At 42.7% G+C, this 17699-nt stretch overlaps 1 protein-coding gene across 1 annotated transcript in view; it reads right to left on the bottom strand.

Moving 5' to 3' along the window:
• Window positions 1-251: 251 nt before the first annotated feature.
• LOC104509597 (paralemmin-2-like) overlaps window positions 252-17699 on the bottom strand; it is a gene marked incomplete at its 5' end in the record, with an annotated part of 61729 nt that continues 44281 nt past the window's right edge. The window contains 5 exon segments of the mRNA XM_010151582.1: window positions 252-584; window positions 586-1001; window positions 5386-5487; window positions 13345-13366; window positions 13978-14092. Coding sequence (XP_010149884.1) covers window positions 252-584; window positions 586-1001; window positions 5386-5487; window positions 13345-13366; window positions 13978-14092 — 988 coding nt within the window.

Here is a 17699-nt window from a genome sequence, read left to right as displayed (position 1 = left end):
AAAAAAACCCCAACAACAACAAAAAGAAAAAGAAGCAAACCCCTCCCAACCCCTCCCCCAAACCCCAAATAGTACGTCTGATGGAAAAATAACCATGCGTTCCTCTTCCTGAAGAACTAGAAAGCAAAGCAACCCAACTGCAAGGCAATGGAGGCATTCACTTCCAGTTCACAGTATTGCAGTTAGAAGTACAGTGAGGTCTAGGTAAGTGATGGAGCAGGAGCTGCCCGGAGCAGGGAAGGAGGAGGTGTTCACATGACAATACAGCATTGACAGCGCTTTTTCTTTTGTGTACCTGGGGCGGCTTCCAAGGGCAAGCTCTCTTCCTTCCCCTCGGGAGAAGAGGGCTCTGTTGTGTCTGACAGGGGCCTGCCAGAGACCAGCTCAGCAGCGTTCCCGTCCATGGTGGAGACATCTGTCACTGTCTTCTCCCTCAATGACTTCTCGTCGTCTTCGTCAATCAGGACCAGCTCTGCCTTGATGGTCTCGTCATAGCCCAGCACTTTCTTCGTCTCCTCTTCGTCATCAATGTTCTGGTAGCCCATAAATATCATTGTCACTGGCTGATCTGCGCTGGCGGGCTTCTCCTTCGCCACCACAGGGTTTGTCTTGGGGCTGGGGGTTCACAGCATGCCCTTGGCTGGGTTTGTGTACCATTTCCAGCTTTGCCTCCTTGAAGAGCATTTGCTCCTTCACATGGCTAAGGTTTCCATCGGCTACCGCATTTCTGTCTGACACAGTCATTGTTTCAAACCCTCCTTTTACACTTGATTGTCCAGCTTTTTGCATAAGTTCATCTACGTCCTTTGAGCTTAATTTATGCACTCCATTTTCTACCACTGTGCCACCAGAGTGAACCTCATAGACTACCTTGGTACCATCATCATAGACTTTGAATCCTCTTTGATGGGCCTCATCTGGGCCAATAGGTGAAGCAGAGACAATCTTGGTCTCTCCTGTCTGTTTGTCTTTCTCCACATTAATTTCCATGGTGCACAAAGCTTGAATGAAAACAAGAGAGGAAGTGCATGTTACAACAAAAAAAGCCAGTGAATGGTTAATTGCCAAACAGACAAAGAAAACTACGGTGCCCCTTTTTCTACCTCCTGCTTCTAAAGGGCCAAGCGTTGTACGTTAGCGGTGGGATGCAACGCTGTGGACAGAGATAATTATTACACTACAGCATTTCTGTGCAGCTGGAGGCCAGGCATACCTGTGGCAAACACGGCCTAGTCTTCCAGCTCACGCCTTGTGGAGCTGTCTCTGATCAACGAGGAGCACAAGAGCACTCGGGTTAGGTGTAATTTAGACAAAGGGAGGTGACAGCATGCAGGTTGCCCTCAAACTTTCCATTCTAAACTTCCCTCAAAATTAAGAGAGAAACTCATCTCCAAGAACCTTTCTATTCTCTTTTCTTTCTCTGCCAGCAAACTGCCAATGAGCTGGTAACGAGATTTGTTTGCTGCAAGTAACACCCAGACTGTTATTATCAATGCTTGTTCTTGCTTAACTCTTCCATCCATAGCACTGAAAACATTTTAGAGGTGAAGAAAAATTGTTTACCCCTGTTCTACAGGTGGGAAAACAAAATCACACAGGAATGGGATAATTTGTCCTGCAGATGTGTGGCAGGGCAGGTGTCTCAGCTTTCACACCAAGGCCATTGACAATGAACTCTACTTGCAGGTTGAGAGAACGTGCAAAATGGCCAAGAAATGCTGCTTCATTTATTTGAACTATGCCCTCAGCACCATTGCCAAAATTGAAGAAAAAATTAATAATGAACTGATTTTCAAAGCATCATGAAACAGGTAAATAAATGCATGTGAGGGATGCTGCTTGAGAACAGCGAAGAAGCTTTTCTAGCAGTTAAGAAGGATGCAGTAACAAGATGGAAAGTGTAGAGATCACACAGTAAGAATAGCCAGGCAGTCTACACCGCTCTAACACCCATTTTGAGATATGATGGCATCTCACTAGACAACTTTACAAAGAAAAAGTGTGCAAAGGTCTCCCAGATTTTCCAGAAATGGTTGTCTGTTTAAACACTCCTTGTATGCAGATGAAGACATTTTGGTTCCTGGACAGACATCCACAGACACTTAATTACAAATCATCACAGGCAGTGACAAGTGTTCATGAAACTTACAGTGACCATTTCCACCAGTGAAACTCAGTGGTATAATCAAGATTTGTCTTATTTGGGGACACCACAAACTGACGTATTGGCTTTCTTTCTTTATGTATTTTCAAGTGAGTACATAATATCCTTGCACCAGCGAACCAATGTAGTTTGGTATGCTTGTATTTAAAAAATTATGAATATAAAAAGTAACTCTTGCTTTAACATATTCCCTGTCTCATAATTCATACGCGGTAGAATTTTTTTTCCTGTATCCTTAAAGCTGAGTATGTCAGCAGCAATAGGAAGTTTATCATGGCGTGCATCATGACCCTCCTGTCGCTCTAGACAGAAAATTCATGTATTGCTAGGTGGGTGCATGCTGGCCCCCGTGAGCTGGTCTCTGCCACGCGGGAGTGCAGTCTGGTAGGCAGCCCAAGGTCTGATCATCTACATGCTGCGTGAGGCTGCACAGGCCTCCGCAGGCCCTGGCAGGGTCACTTACCACACAAGGAGCGACTGGCACTTAGGTACTTAGTTGCTGTCTGGGATTAAACCATGACACAGGGCTGGTTAGGTCAGGCTCAACGCTGCACCAACACCTGCATGGAGGCAGAGAACTGGTGGGGGAAAGAACATTGCTCCCGCTAACAGCAAAGCATTGCTGAAGGCCGCATGGGCTGCAGAAGCAGGAATCTCACCTCAGCCATTGCAAGCTAGGGGAATATCCCTAAGGACTGTGTTTTACCACTGCTCTGGGAAGCTTATGGATTACCTGTGTCCATAGCTGTCATGATCCTGAGCACAGGGTGCCCATTTTCACAGCAAAGTAGGGACATCAGCTTTCCAATTTCACTCCCCATGCTGGAGTTTTCATGCCTGGCCATCCCACCGCAGCCCCAGAAGCCAGGAAAAGGCTGAGGGGGTGAGAGCTGGGCTGTGGTCCGATGTGTGTGGCAGGAGACTTGAGAGGCAGCTGGCATGGACTGAAAAGGGAACCTTAGGCTGGAAATAAGGAAAATCACTGTCACCCCAAGGCCAGTTGCAGTTAAGCCCTCAAGCAGGTTGCTCTGAGGAGCTGTGGCAGACTGCACTATGGTGCAGCTCAGAGAGCAGCTGGCATGGATCACTGCCTCATGACTGTCCCAACCCAGGAACTGGTGGGCATATGTCCCTCAAGTCTCATGCAAGTAACTCTACCCTGAAGCCTTTAATCCAACTTATAAGGGGTAATAAAAGAAAAAGATGCAGGTGCCACCACTAACACTCTAGAATCTGCTCCTTTCTAGGTGTATTTTCTTGTGTGAGAGGGAGGCAGAAAGAAAGAGGAATTTTGTTTATTGGCTGGGACCTGGGGCCTTGGGTGAGTGGGCTCTAAACATCACTTGACCTTGCCAGGACTGCTCAGGTAGATATCGTTCAAGAAAGAAGGTATTGTTCAAAAGAAGGCTTGTATAATGGACCTGAATTCCAAAGTGGACATGGACAATCCAATAGTTAAATCATGTGGACGTGGCCATATTTAAGAAGAGTTGCAAGATACATCATTTTAGCTGTGGTATGGAGTACTGATAAGTAACTGATGTCCTACTTATTAGGAAGACTCTGGGCAAAAAGTTCTAGCACTGCTTGTAAGACTCTGTTCTACCAGCTGATCTGATCTACAAAGTCAACAGGTGTGGCCCTTGCATGTATTTTATGTTTGGCTAATTTGCTTAAGCATTTGCCACTGTCAACATTTTATTTTCTTTTCTTCTACCCCGATTTCAGTAGCAGTGATTTTAAAATATTAACTTAACCTGTGTTTTATGGCTTGCCCCAGGAATGATATTTAAACTACTCGTGCAAGTAAATGCATAAACATACACAAGTTTCTTAGGAAGCTGTTCACTAGTGAAATGCATTGCCATGGGAGAACTGAATTACAGAACCTGGGTTCTTGCCTGTACACATAATGTTAATTCTCTGCAGCAAAACCTAGCAACTCAGCCTGTCAAAGTAGCTGAAAATCACATTTATGTTGATTTCTCAAATGTCTTTATTTAACCAGAGATTATTTACTGCAAAATGTGCTCTATTAATACAATATAAAACTATAGGACAACAGCTGAAACTGAAAGCAGTACTGGAAGATGACAGCCTGTATTCACAAGTTTGCAACATGATGCAGTGCTTCACAAGAGCCCAACATGCAGATGAAAGGATCTGACCTCTGCCTGTTATGTGGATTCAGAGGGTGCTCTTAAAAAAACCTTATTAGACTTTGAGTTTGTTTTAAGAGAGCTAATTACAGTCTACCTTTGACCACATATGCCGGTTCCTTTTCTTTAACCTACTGCGCACACATGATACTCTCATCAAGGACTACACGAACAAGGCTTTTGGGTCATTCAAAGAATGAAAGAAATTATTGTATTCTCCGTGTTGACAAAATGGCACAAAACACACAGGGAAAAGCTTGCTTTTAGGACAGATCAGGGTAAGTGCTGGGGGAAGGGAAGCTTTTGGAATGACTTGCAACAGGACCTCTGAACAAAATGACATGTGCCATAGCTGTGTACTGTGTCTTAGCTGCAGACACTGCTTTGCTATGCTTGTTACCCCATACTTCAAGTAAGCCACCTTTCATTCCCACTCCTTGGGACACCCCTTAAGTACCTACCAGCAATTTGGTCTTGACATAGGGAATACATTGTTTGGAAAAGAAGCATCTTGAAAATAACAAAACCATACAGCTTTTAATAGTCATATTGTTACATTTAAAATAAATACTCAGTATGAAAAGTAAGTGTTAAAAAATTGTATGACTCCAAGCACAAAACATACCATAACTCTCCCCACCTTTTCCCCCAGAAGAAAGGATGGTATACAAATAAGTACAAAGCGACATAAAAGTTCGAAGAGTGTATGGGGTCTTGCGAGTGCCTCTCTGTCTCAGTTCATCTTAATGGGAGTTGCATGGGTACAAGGGGGGAGTCAAAACCTTGGCCTAGACACCATGTATATGTACCAGCAGAGATGGAAAGAACTGAATGTTTTCACATTAAAAAATTGGACACGTTTCTTATGCTACTTGTATGTTCAATTACATTGAGAGTACTCACTGCTGCTCAAAAAGCCTTGACTTATTTACAAAATACAAATCAAGTGGCATTTCCTGGCATTTAAATGATATCGGGACACCAGACCCATTAAGGTAATATAACAAAAAAAGTTCATGGCTACTGGACTGGTATTATAATACTTTGTTCCTTGAGACTTACCAGCTACTCTGCTTGCTCCGTCCCGCCCAGGAACTGGCTCTGCTGTTCGTGAATAGAGGGTTGGGAGTTCAGGGATCTGGGAGTAAATGTAATTTACTGCATCTGGTGTCAGAGAACAGGAAACAGTTAGATTCGTGCTACGAGCCCCAGTGGCTTCATTGCTTAGACAGCAGAGTGTTGTCAGCCCCGACAATAGTCACTGGAGCTTTGTGCTAGATAATTGGATCAAAGCAAACAAAGTGCAAAGTCACTGTCGTGTGATTGGTGTTCAATAGAGTAGCTGAGGCAGGAGGGAATGGGTCCAGATGACTCAAACCTTATGTCAGTTGAACACATAAAATTATTTGTCAGGAGGTTCTGGATTTATCAAGTCTGTGACCTTTAAAACAGGGGGGAGGGAGGGGGAAGGTAAGGAACAAACCTAATGTGATACCCAGTATACATGGCATTTCAAATAGAGATACCCAAGCCTAAAAATGCTAGTGTTGACTGAATGGGATGAAAGGCCAGCTCTTTTGCACTGGTTGTTTCTGATATTATTGAACTGGAATATGGCCCTTGGATCTTAAAGCTGAAATTTAGCTAACAGTGAAATCATGTACTGATAGGGTGCCCATTGCGACCTTCAGTAGGTATCAAGGGCTTGCCAGTTCTGCAGTGGCATCATTCATTGACAGAACCTGAACTAGTAGAAAGCTAACTTAGAGGACTGACTTGTTTTACATTTGAGTTTATGGTTGTTTAGCATAAGCTAAGTGTGTTCTTTAGAAGAGACATGAAAGAAATTTACAAATGTTTACCAGGAGATGTTTTGTAGCTGATTAAATATAACTAGGTAGCATAAATCGTTCTGCAAGGATTCAGTGGCTAAGCTGAAAGCAGACCTCAGTGGAGAGAGGTGCAAAAACTGACTTACAGTTCAGGTGCCAAATCAAAATGAAAGACAAACAAAAAAATCATCACATTCTTTCCTATCAGCTGGAAATGTTTTAAATTTTGTATGAAAATGATTAAATTTCTGTTCAAACATAAGATCCTATCTCCTGTGAAACACAGCATTCTTTCTCCTCCAAGGTCACTTTGCTGGTTATAATTTCAGTTGTCGAGCCCTTGGTTCAACCTGGTCCATGTGTCAGAATCTGCCTTCCTTGATGCCTCTTCTCGTTACAAGCAGATGAGGTAGGAAAACCAGCACAGACCATAAAAGTGAATGAGCGAAAAGGAGTGCAAAAATGAAGTGTCTTATTGTAGGCTGCTTGACTGCATCTCGTGAAGGAAGATCCTTTCATCACCCATCCCAGAAAAAAACCTATGCCTCGTGACATCCTCAGCAAAGACAGGATGTGCCACCTCTAATCCTAAAGTCTGCTCCTTTGGCAGGAAAATTGGACCTGGTATTAGTGAAATGCTTTTACTGCTTTAACAGTCTGTAGTGGCCACCAGTGCTGCTGGGTGCAGGGAGACAGTAATCTTGGTCCCCAACAAGACACTCCATCCATCCATAGAGCATGACTCAGGCAAGGAGGTTCCCTTTCCACCTTCCTCCATCAGACAAGGACAGTGCAGAGGCACAGTGCAAATTCATTACAGAAACCCAGTAAGTTAATATATAGGTTCAGTTTGTAACAGATGAATTTGGAAAAAAAAAACTCGACCAGGGCAATATTATTTTATTTCATACTTGAGTGGACAAACAGCAGTCTTGGCAAATGGTTTTTTATATTTTCAATGCATAGTTTCCTCAAAGTTTTTTATTTTTAGCAGTAGTGCTTAGGAAAAATAATTGTCTAGGACAGCTGACTGAGCAATGGCCAGCAACATCTGCTTTCTTTTGCAGGGTTTCTTGCCTCTGATGAGAAATTGGTACAATGCTTGGAGTTGTTATTCTGGGAAATATCACCAGCAAATGAGCAGGCCATTACTGAAAACTGAAGTAATTTCTTAGAAGAAAGAAGTGGGAACTGTGTTTCTGGCCCAGAATAAGGAGGCACTTTGTGTTTCGGAAATGGCAGAAATTTAGTAGTTATTCAACCCACAGAACAGCAGTTTCAGTACAGACTCATTCAGCAACTTGAGTGACAGACCTATCTGCCTGCACGTGGATGTAATCCATGCAGTCTTGTGCTGCTTAACTAATCATCCTTCCTTCTTTTGCAGTCCATGGGAATAAATAGGCACAGTTAGGGCGCAGTTCTCATCCCAGGACACTGCAGCAGGCAAAATATTTAACAAGCATTTGTTTTTCCCAAGTGCCTGTACAGGGAACTGAGCTGACCATCCTGGCAGCTGGCACCACTGATATCTACCAGTAAGCAAGATCAGTTGTACACCTCGATGGGGAAACTCTGATGTTGTGCATGTCTGTGGACTTTAATAAGTTGGTTTTTTTCTGCCTCCTGTCACAGGAGCTGATGCCTAGGTAAGTGATAAGTGTTGTTGATATTGACTCAGTTTAGCAACTTTTCTGGATGTTATTTAGAACAAAATATTAAAAATTAGCTTCAGATCTCCTGATAATCTCTCATTATTGGCCTAGGAATGGAATGGTGCAGTGGGGGTAAGCTTCTTGTGTACTGTCTTCTGAAGCAAATCATGGTGCTACGTGTCAGAAATGGGGTATTTGCCCAGAAGCTGGGGCTTGGTGGATTACGCCAGTTCCTGTTTCACACCTCCCCTTCCCCCAGACATCATGAACATGCTCATTTCTGTTTATCTTACAGCAACAAGGTCTCTTTCATTTAGCACCTTTAAAAAGGATGTAGGAGATCAATTTTACACAAGGAGTGGATGAGACGCAAATCAGAATTTAATTCATATGAGAATTAAGAAAACATAAATTAAAGCATCTGAACTGACCGCATTCAATATCTTCATTTCAACCTTTAGTGAGTTATTAATATCTAAGGATGCCATAAAACATATCCTGTGGCTTTCTGTACTACTTACAACAAACTGCGTTTTAGGGCTATGGCACTTCCATACTATCAGACAGACAAGTGCTTGGGAAAACATATGGGGCCAGATAATCCTTCAAGGGTGCTTACACAAAACTAAATCTTCAGAACTGCTCAGAATAGCTCCCACGCAGAGGCTTGTGTCCAAGTGTCAGACGAACTCATTTTCCAAGGGCTGGATTAGCTTTAAAAAGTCTGACTATCACTAAAATTAGTGGTAGGTCGTCTGCAAATACTGCCTCCCAGGACAGGGCTGTTCCACCTGCAAAGCCCTCTGGGGCTCCACAGGGCTACCTCAGAGAGAACAGGGATTATGATCCTTGCACGATGTTTGTAAGGCCACAAATAGTGTTAGAAGCAGGAAGCTTTGTTAAAAGCTGAATAGCCTGGCTCTGACTTGGTGAATTATGCTTTAAACTAACAAACTTGGGGGGTAGGGTCCACAGCTGACACCTGTATATCCATATCCTGGAACACACTGAGGACTGCTTCCAGCTACAGATGCTGGACATACCAACTAGGAGCAGCACATTGCTAGATTTACGGCTCACGAGGTGAAAAGACTAATTTGACAACATAATTACCTTGAATACAATGACCACAGCACTGTAGAGTTTAGGATTCTGCTGAGCACACTGAAGAGCAGTAGTAGGACAAAGATCCCACATTTTACAAGACTCAACTTGAATATGCACAGAGCCCGGCTGTGAGGGATCCCATGGGAAGCATCCATGGAGAGCAAAGGAGTTTGTGAGTGCTGGGAGTTATACAAGAGAGCCTGCTGAAAGCACAAGAATGGTCCAAACTCTACAGAGGGAAAGGAAGAAAGCTGAACAAAAGACCACCTGGCTTAACAACGAGCTTTTAGGTGTAACTAAAAGAAAAGAAAAGGAGAAAATAAAACCTCACCAACAAGCAAATAACCACACTGACTATGGAAAGGCAGCCAAATAGCCATTGAGGAATACAAGAACCTTGCTAGGGCATGCAGAGATGCAGTCAGGAAGGCTAAGTCTCAGCTAGAACTGACACTGGCCAGAGATGTCAAGTACGACAAGAAAGGATTCTTCAGATTTGTGAGCAGTCAGCAGAAGCAGCGGGAAGACACAGGACCATTAATAAACAGGGCAGGGAAACCAGCAATGCTGACAAGGCAGGTGTTCTCAACACCACCTTTGTCCTACTGGTGTAGCTGGATCTGCCATCACAAGATCAAGTAGCTACTACATCTCATCTCCTGCATGTAGCAGAGGAAGGGCTGGTCTGAGGCCTCTTGCAAGGGCTCAACCCTTATAAACCCATGGGTCTGGTCGCAATCCAGCCCAGGGTGTTAAGAGAAGTGGCTGACGTTGTTGCAAAGTGACTTTAACATTTGAAAGTCATGGAGATCAGCAATGTCCCTGATGACTGGAAGAGCAAAAATGTCATACCTGTCTACAGGAAGGGACCAGAAGAGGACCCAGGAAACTGGATGCCCATTGGTCTGACTTCATTCCCTGGGAAAGTGACAAAATCAGTCCTTCTAGAAACTACTACAGACCAAATGAAGCAGGTGATTGGGAAAAGCCAGCACAGATTTACCAAGAGCAAATCATGACAGACTAACCTGATCACCTTCTACAATAAAACAGCATCCTCTGTTGACATGGAGAGCAGTGGATGTTGTTCCCTTGGAGTTCAGCAAAGCATTTGACATTGTTTCCCACAGCCTTCACTGGACAAACTGGCAAGAGTTGTCGGACAAGTGGTCTGTGAGATGGGTAGCAAATTGGCTAACAGGCTGCACTCAAACGGTGCTGATCAATGGTTTTCACTCAGGTGGCCAGTGGTGTTGTAACCGTGGCAGCCAAATTGTGTGTAGGTCAAATTAAAAAATGACTTTAAACACTACAACTGAGAAATGATAGCTGATGAGTTTTTCCAGGACACATGGAAAGAAAGCACTCTACAAAGACCTGTGCCTGATTCCTCTGAGGACATGCTTGTCTGTTTTGCTGTTGGGCTGCACAGCTGATCCAGATCAGAGAAGAGGAAAACAGAAGAATCTCTAAGCAATGTGCTGGGAACTAAACAATCCAGGCCAGGTTTCCAGAGCCACAACTTTTCCAAATATATGTTAATACATACCAAATTCAAACAGAGGTTAGTGCACACTGCAGAATTACTGTAATTGTGGCTTCCCCCTGTTAACTGAAGTAGCAGCACATAGTTTGATTACAGGTGGCCAAAGATTGCAGAGGATGAATTTACCCGAGGTAAATTCAGCAGTCAAGGGAGTTACATCAGATCTTAATGTGGCTTTTATTTTATATATACATTGAGCCATAAACATATACATAGATGGAGTAAATGATCTCTCCTTTCCATTTGTTCATGATGTGCATGCAACGTAGCCCCACAGCATGCCTGGTTTTGATTGCAGACCTGAGGAATGGCAAATGATGCCATTCCTAGCATCACCTTAGGCCTTGTTTAGTGGAGAGCTTGTCAGTGACAAGCCACCAAGGACCTGGCAGAAGCAAGACTGCAGGTGACAGGGCCACAGCCCCCAGCCTCTGCTGTCTCTCGTGGTAATCTATGAAGGCAAAGTGTGTTCGTACCCTGGAAAATGTGGAATTTGTGTTTACTGTGCCTGGATGATTTCAAGCTCAGAAATGTTCATTGCCACACACATCTGTTTTCTGGGAAGGGTGGGAAGGACACAGAGAGTCACTTGATTGACCACTGCAGCTCATCACCACTTCTTCCCTTCATTTGCAGCCTTTGCCTGGACTGCTCTGGGCTCCGAACTCCTTGTAGTTGTGCTTTATGTATGCTCAAAAGCTCTGTCACCACCATATATGCAGCACAAACATATGCACAGGGACACAGTGGTGAGATAAATCCCTTTCTGTACCATCACTGAGCTTAGAATAAAGAGAGAGATGGACACAGAGCAAACTAATGTGAGATTTATGGACTTCAAGTCTTTCAGGATGTGGTAGCAATGGAAGAAACTGCCCCAACAGTTTGGGGTTGGGTTGGGTTTGTGTTTTACACAGCCTTCCTGTATTATCCAATGGCTCCTACCATCTTCCTCTGCAGCATGTGTTACAGACAGTTGCCAGGCAGATGGCTGGTCTGCTGCTACAAAGCAGGTCCTACACATTTCTGAGGGAAGAAAAAATCTACAGTACCAAAGCACTCGCAGCTAGACATGTACGTGTTTTCTTCCTGCTCTGAGCAGCTACCCTCACAGACTGTTGTCAGGGAGCAGGAAACAGGACCTGCTTGGCATTCACCCCGTGGAGACGTACGCCACCTCATACCCACAGCACGAGGGCTAACAGCACAGCTTGCAGCCTGGGCCATCCCTGGGGGAGCAGAACACAGTGCTGCTTAGAGGATGACCTGGGTACACCTCAGCCCACAAGGACCAGCTGCCAAGAGGAAGAGGAGACGATATATGTAAAGCAAGCGTTCTAGAAGAGAAGAGGCACCGGTTAACTTAGCTATATCCCCTGCTCCCTCTGCTTGCGCATTTATTCCAGAGGCACTCTCTTCTCTTTGGCACAACTTTGCAGTTTTCTGTTACGCTTAAGAAATCATGAGCTGTCCTTGCTTTTGGCTCAGTCTGGGAGGATCCACTGAAAGCAGGCAAAATCTGGAAAGCTACAAGAAAATACCTTTGGGGAAACTACTGCTTCATATTTGCTAGTTGAGGCTTCCTTGGGTTCCCATTTTATCAAAACGCTCGTGAAGAGTCAGATTGCATCTCACAGGAGTCATAAAAGCTCCTGCACACTTAGGATGCTAATTCCTCTTTCAGAAACTTACCAACCATGGTGAAACCTTGCATAGGTACAAAATATTTGCCATTCTGTATCTTTATTTACTTTGTGTTAGCTGTTTTCAAATGATCCAGGAGGAAAGGATAATGTGTTCTTATCACGGAGCATCCTATCTGGGACTTCTTTTGAGTTTTTTTTTTTTTTGACAGCTGGTTTTGCCATAAAACTTGAATTACATTGCTAACAAGTGAAAATTTCTGAACCAGATCTTTGACCTAAAAGGAAAACCCTTTTACCAACTCATATTAATCCCCTCAAAAAGCGTCCCCCCAAAACAGCTGCGTGTCAGCTCATACAGTACATATTAATCATCCATTGTGTCCCAGTGCCTTAAGGTTAGGATCATCCTACATACTTCTCATCTATACTCACAGTACAGTTGGGTATGGATTTGCCAGCAGCTGGAGGAGATAGTCATGACATCAGTATTATACATCTTGTCAGTTCAAAGACATGTACTGAGAGTGAGTGTCTGGAGCACAGATCTATCTGCAGATGAATCAGCATGATATCCTCCCTGGGTCCTAAGGGTCCTTGAGAGGCACTACGGGGATCTCTGTAGCTTCTTGGGAACCAACCACATTATTTGCTCACTCAGACACCTCAATTTATAGTTCAGTATTTAGACTGATCACACATAGTGTGACACTGAGTTCATAAACTATTACATCTTCATCCACCCATGTGAGATTTTCCTCTGTAAGAATCATCACGCAGCAAGTATCATTCATCAGTGAAGTAATCTAATTTTAACAGTTGTTCCTCTATGTTAGCAGTAGTCCTCACTGTATTTAACTGTTTATGAACAGAGCATGAGCACATACAATGGGGAGGATTGATCACAGAGAAGTGAACAGGAGTCCACAGTGCAGGGCTATCGTGGTGAAAAGGATCAATAACAAAAAAGTTGTATGATGTCTGTTTTAAGTCATCCATGCCGTTCCTTCCCCTCCTGTGCACATAAGAGGTGGAGCTCTGCCAAAGGAAAACTGTTTCACCACAATGGTGATGTTTGTGCTTGCAGTATAGCACTACCAAAGAAACAGGTAATGGCTCTAGCAATAAATCAGAAACACAATGAAGAGAAGAACCCCCGCTCTGTAAACCTTTGCAACAAAGCTATAGTAACAACTGCTGTTTAACCCAAAGCTATACAGTAATTAAAAGGCACTTACCACCATCCTGGTGTGAGAAGCTCTGTGAAAAGAAAAAGTAAGATGTTTGGTTAAAACTTTTATATTTTGGGTGTAATTTGCATGAAGTCTTGATTTTTATGCTAAGCTTGCTTTTATGGTACTTTGTAATTTTTAAATGGGTAGCTGGGGATGTGGCTCCTCAGGTTTGGGTACAATTAGAGGCTGAGGGAGAGGGACATGGTGAAACTCAAAAAACACCACTGCTGTTTGTTGCAGGCTGTAATGTTCAGAAGTGGCATTTGTGGTGAATATCACTATTCCTGGGTGCCACTGGGAGCAGGGAAGCTTGAGATGGCTTCCAGGATGCTGCTCACATCTTTCAGTGGGACCGAAAGCTCACATGGTTTCCTTGCAGATAAGCTAGGGAGATAAATCTCTGAAATCCCTCTGCAAAAACACAGCTGGATTGGGAAGGGGAAATCCAAATAACCCAACCATAGATCTGACACCTCTATATCTTTTCTAGTCTTGTTCATCCTGGTTTGAGCTAAGTGCTCTGCAACTGCGCTCAACCTTCCCGTAAGTGCATGAATTATAACAGCTGCTTTCAAACAGTCCTAGGAGTCCACCTTGGCCTCAATCTGTGCCCAAGTGTCTTTTTTTAAAAAATACCTTTTGCAAGTTGTCGAAGGATTTCTCAGTCTCCTTTAGTTTCTCCAAAATGATTTGTTCTTTGGCAGATATTTGGGATTCCTCACTTTCTAAATTCTGTATTTCTTGTTCCAGCCTGTGGAAGACATACAGACATCCACATACACACAAAATAAAACACGTAAAGTTTATTTTAATGAGCCATAGTTTCCTAGGTATTAATTAGCATTTCAAATGTCACCAGAAACTACTTTTACTCTTGTTATTCATAACTGCTTTCCTAGCATATGGAGAGCATGAGAACTGTTTGTAAAACAGCCTATGACACATGACTATTTAAAAGAAAAATAGTAACAACTCCTTTATTATCCACTTCTGCAAAAGCATGCACAGATTAACAAAATATATACCCCATTATCCCTTTGCCCCAATTCCCGTAACATCTCTCAGATATACACTTTCATTTTAGAAATCACAGTACAGGATATAATCATAAGCATGTGGTAATAATTGGAGGAATAGGTGTCTACTGATGCTTCCATACTCCAGACAATGAAATTGGAAGCTGGCAGTGAACCAGCTGTGTTAGGAATTTCTCTTGAACCGTTACTTTGCCATTCCCGACAATAACGCTTCAGGAAGCCAAAAGCATTGAATATCCATCTGTGCTTTCTACTGTTAATGCATGATACTGGGGACTCCAGAGGCTTCAGGTAATAAAATACAGAGGCTGCCAGAAAACAAACTTATTTTGCTAGTCAGTAAGCATTCGACACTTTTGTTTCTCTTGTTGAGACCTAATGGCACTCGCTCCTTAAGATGTGTTGAATGTGATTTGGGGTGCACTTTAATCAGGGTTAGATTCTCCATTACTTTAACTCCAACCTCCTTTTATTTACATGATTTATGCAGATGCAGGAATATTCCCTCTCTCTCTCTCTCTCTCTTTATGTATACACAATCTTTATGGTCTAATTTTTGACCTGAAAAAAGCTGTAATATGAATTATGGTGAACACTTTTGAACAGGGATAGTTACCCAGAACTCTCCTTGTCATCCAAAGGAACTGTAGCTGCTCATAGCTTGTTGGACTGTGTTTCTTTGAGCATGACAGCTCAGCATCACCCACAGCTGCTTGCTCCTGCCATCACTTCTCAACGAAGGATCAGGGCACTGATCCAAGCTAAAGGGACACATTTTTGCTCTCTCCCAGCCCTGCTCAGCACAGGACTGATAATTCTTGTTCGATCACACAGCAGAGGGCAAGGAGAAGGTGACAGTGAGCAGGTAGGGAGGGATTTCTGCTTTCAGGGGCTTGACAGCTTGAGTGGCTTGTGAAATTCAAGTTTCTAAATATAGATGGAAGGGGATAACTTAAGGCACGCTCCTGGGAAATTCTCCCCCACTTTCTAATTGTGCAAGGATGAAAGATATGTGGCACCTTCTGATAATGCTTTTCATTAGAAGAAGGCAAAAGTGTCATAGCCTCAAGTTGTTGCAGATGGAAGAAGGCAGATTTTGCTCTCCTGAAGTATGTGAATACTCAATAGTCTCAAATTCGCGATTTGTCGAACTACTGTTTTTCTTTCTTAAAGACAACTCCGTCATCTCCAACCTGAAATGGCTTAATTGCAGTGATTTTAAACTGAACCGTTGAAAAGTAATGTTCCAATCCACCTAATGTTTTCTCCAAATTAATGTAAAAACTTAAAAAAACTGTTCTGCTAAAATTGAACAATTTGATACAGGATGAATTTTGCCCCTCATGTTGTGATTCAGGGAAAAAGCTTTACAAAAATACTGTTTCATCTTGACTTTTCTTCCCAGGAAACTTTAAAAAATACCTAATGGTGTAAAAAAATCATTTGTCACTGAGGTCAGCCATTGCCATGTTCGTATTTGTGAATTTAGAAGTCACCAGGAAGGTGGCTTCTTTTCCTTTCCTATCCCTGGGAATGATTAGTAAATCCATGTACATTTATACCTTGTTGATAAAGACATTTGACATATTCTGCTGTTCTGCCTGGTAAAATTACACTGTGGAGCTGAGTGAGTCAGGGTTTGCTGTTATCTTTCTTTTCGTCTCAAGAGAATCACTGAGCAGAATTTTCAGGATACATATTCTATAGCCTGGCACATTTTGCTTGCTGCATGATCCAGGATGAGACTGGAAAATACGACTGCATAGAAGTCAGCAATAATGAAATACAGAGGAAAAAAGAAGTCCTTTTTCTTTCAAATGAGTCGGACAGCGGTTAATAATGTACGACAATGAACACGCTGTGAGCATACATGGTGTAAGCCAATTCATTTGATGTAGGGTTATAAGCAAGTAGATTGTCTGTCATTTGGAGTGATCGTCAGTGCATCGTTTTTTGTGCACTAGATCAAAACTGTAGAAGGATTGTTAGGATGTTCATTTGGTCTTCCAGAGAAAGTGTGCTTCTAATGTGCACTTGCATATGTACACCCAGCAACTGATTGGATTTATATTTTCTTATTTTTTGGCTACTTGCTCTTTTGTTCTTACTTGTTTACGTCTCTTTTATCATCCTCTCCTTGTTCACTTCCTCAGTTTCTCCTGCATTTGTGCCAGCCTACCCTCACCATTAGAACCAGTTAGGCAGATTAACATTAGGTTACCCTATCTTGACAAGAGATCTTTGTGGGTTTTCTTTTCTTTTTTTTTTCCCTTAATCCCTTTTTCAGTTCTTTTTAGAAGCAGTATGAACAACAACTTAATAAAGAGGAAAGGGATGGACACAGATATGCCAGATTTTAGAAACATGGGTGAAGCTGGTAGGGATGCAGACTTCCTATGTGATACCAAGTAAGAATGCATACAAACTCATCCCATAACTGCAAATTGTCCTTTTCCCACTGAAATCAGTGCAGGCAGACTGAAGTCGCAGGTCCTGTATATAGAATGGGTCTGAATTTCTAGTTATAGCAGGAAAAATAGGGATCATTCAGCCAAAACGTACCTGTTACACAGCACGAGGGACATATACCAAGAACTAATATCCACAGAAGGTTGTTTTATACCTTTTTACTCAATTTTATACCCCTCTAGTCTGTACTCGCTGGGCTGAAAGGGTGAGGTAATGCTGCTGAGGTATTGAGGCAAGAGAAATACTCAAGGGCACAGTTTCATGTGAGCTGTTGTATACATTCATCAGTAAACCACCTGGGCACCACAGACCTTGCTGGAAAATTTGGACCTAGTGTTCATCACTTCCTTTGGGCTGCCTTATTACACAGGGGCCAGCAAAGCAAAAATTATAACCATAATGCAAGTGGAAGGTTGTTTTGCACCTTTTATTTTTTTTTGTGAGGTTCCTGTCATCAGATTTGTTGAGTGATAAGAACTGTCTGTTCTCTTGGTAAGAAGATACAACAGAGACCTGAAAATCTTGTCTGGAAAACGAAATGCACTAACACCACAGGTGTTTCGAGCAACACGCTATAAAATGGTTTAAAAAGTAATAAACCCAGCCTGCACATGTACACGTACGTACATATACAAAGTCCTTACATTCTTCCTGTGTAAACCTGTTAAAAATTGAATAACGTCCTTCTAGCCTAGTTTAAAAAGGATGTGCCATAATTGTCATCTGACACCTGGCAAGGAAACCTTATAATTCCCTTGTTCCTGACTTCTTAGCAGATTTCAGGCTGGCGTGAAAGATGGTCACAACAATACAGTGAGTTAAATAAACAACTACAGTATCTGGAGTGCTGTA

This window comes from Eurypyga helias, unplaced genomic scaffold (assembly GCF_000690775.1).
Source record: "Eurypyga helias isolate BGI_N326 unplaced genomic scaffold, ASM69077v1 scaffold26995, whole genome shotgun sequence".
Classification (NCBI taxonomy): domain Eukaryota; kingdom Metazoa; phylum Chordata; class Aves; order Eurypygiformes; family Eurypygidae; genus Eurypyga; species Eurypyga helias.
This window is presented reverse-complemented; position numbering and strand designations above follow the sequence as displayed.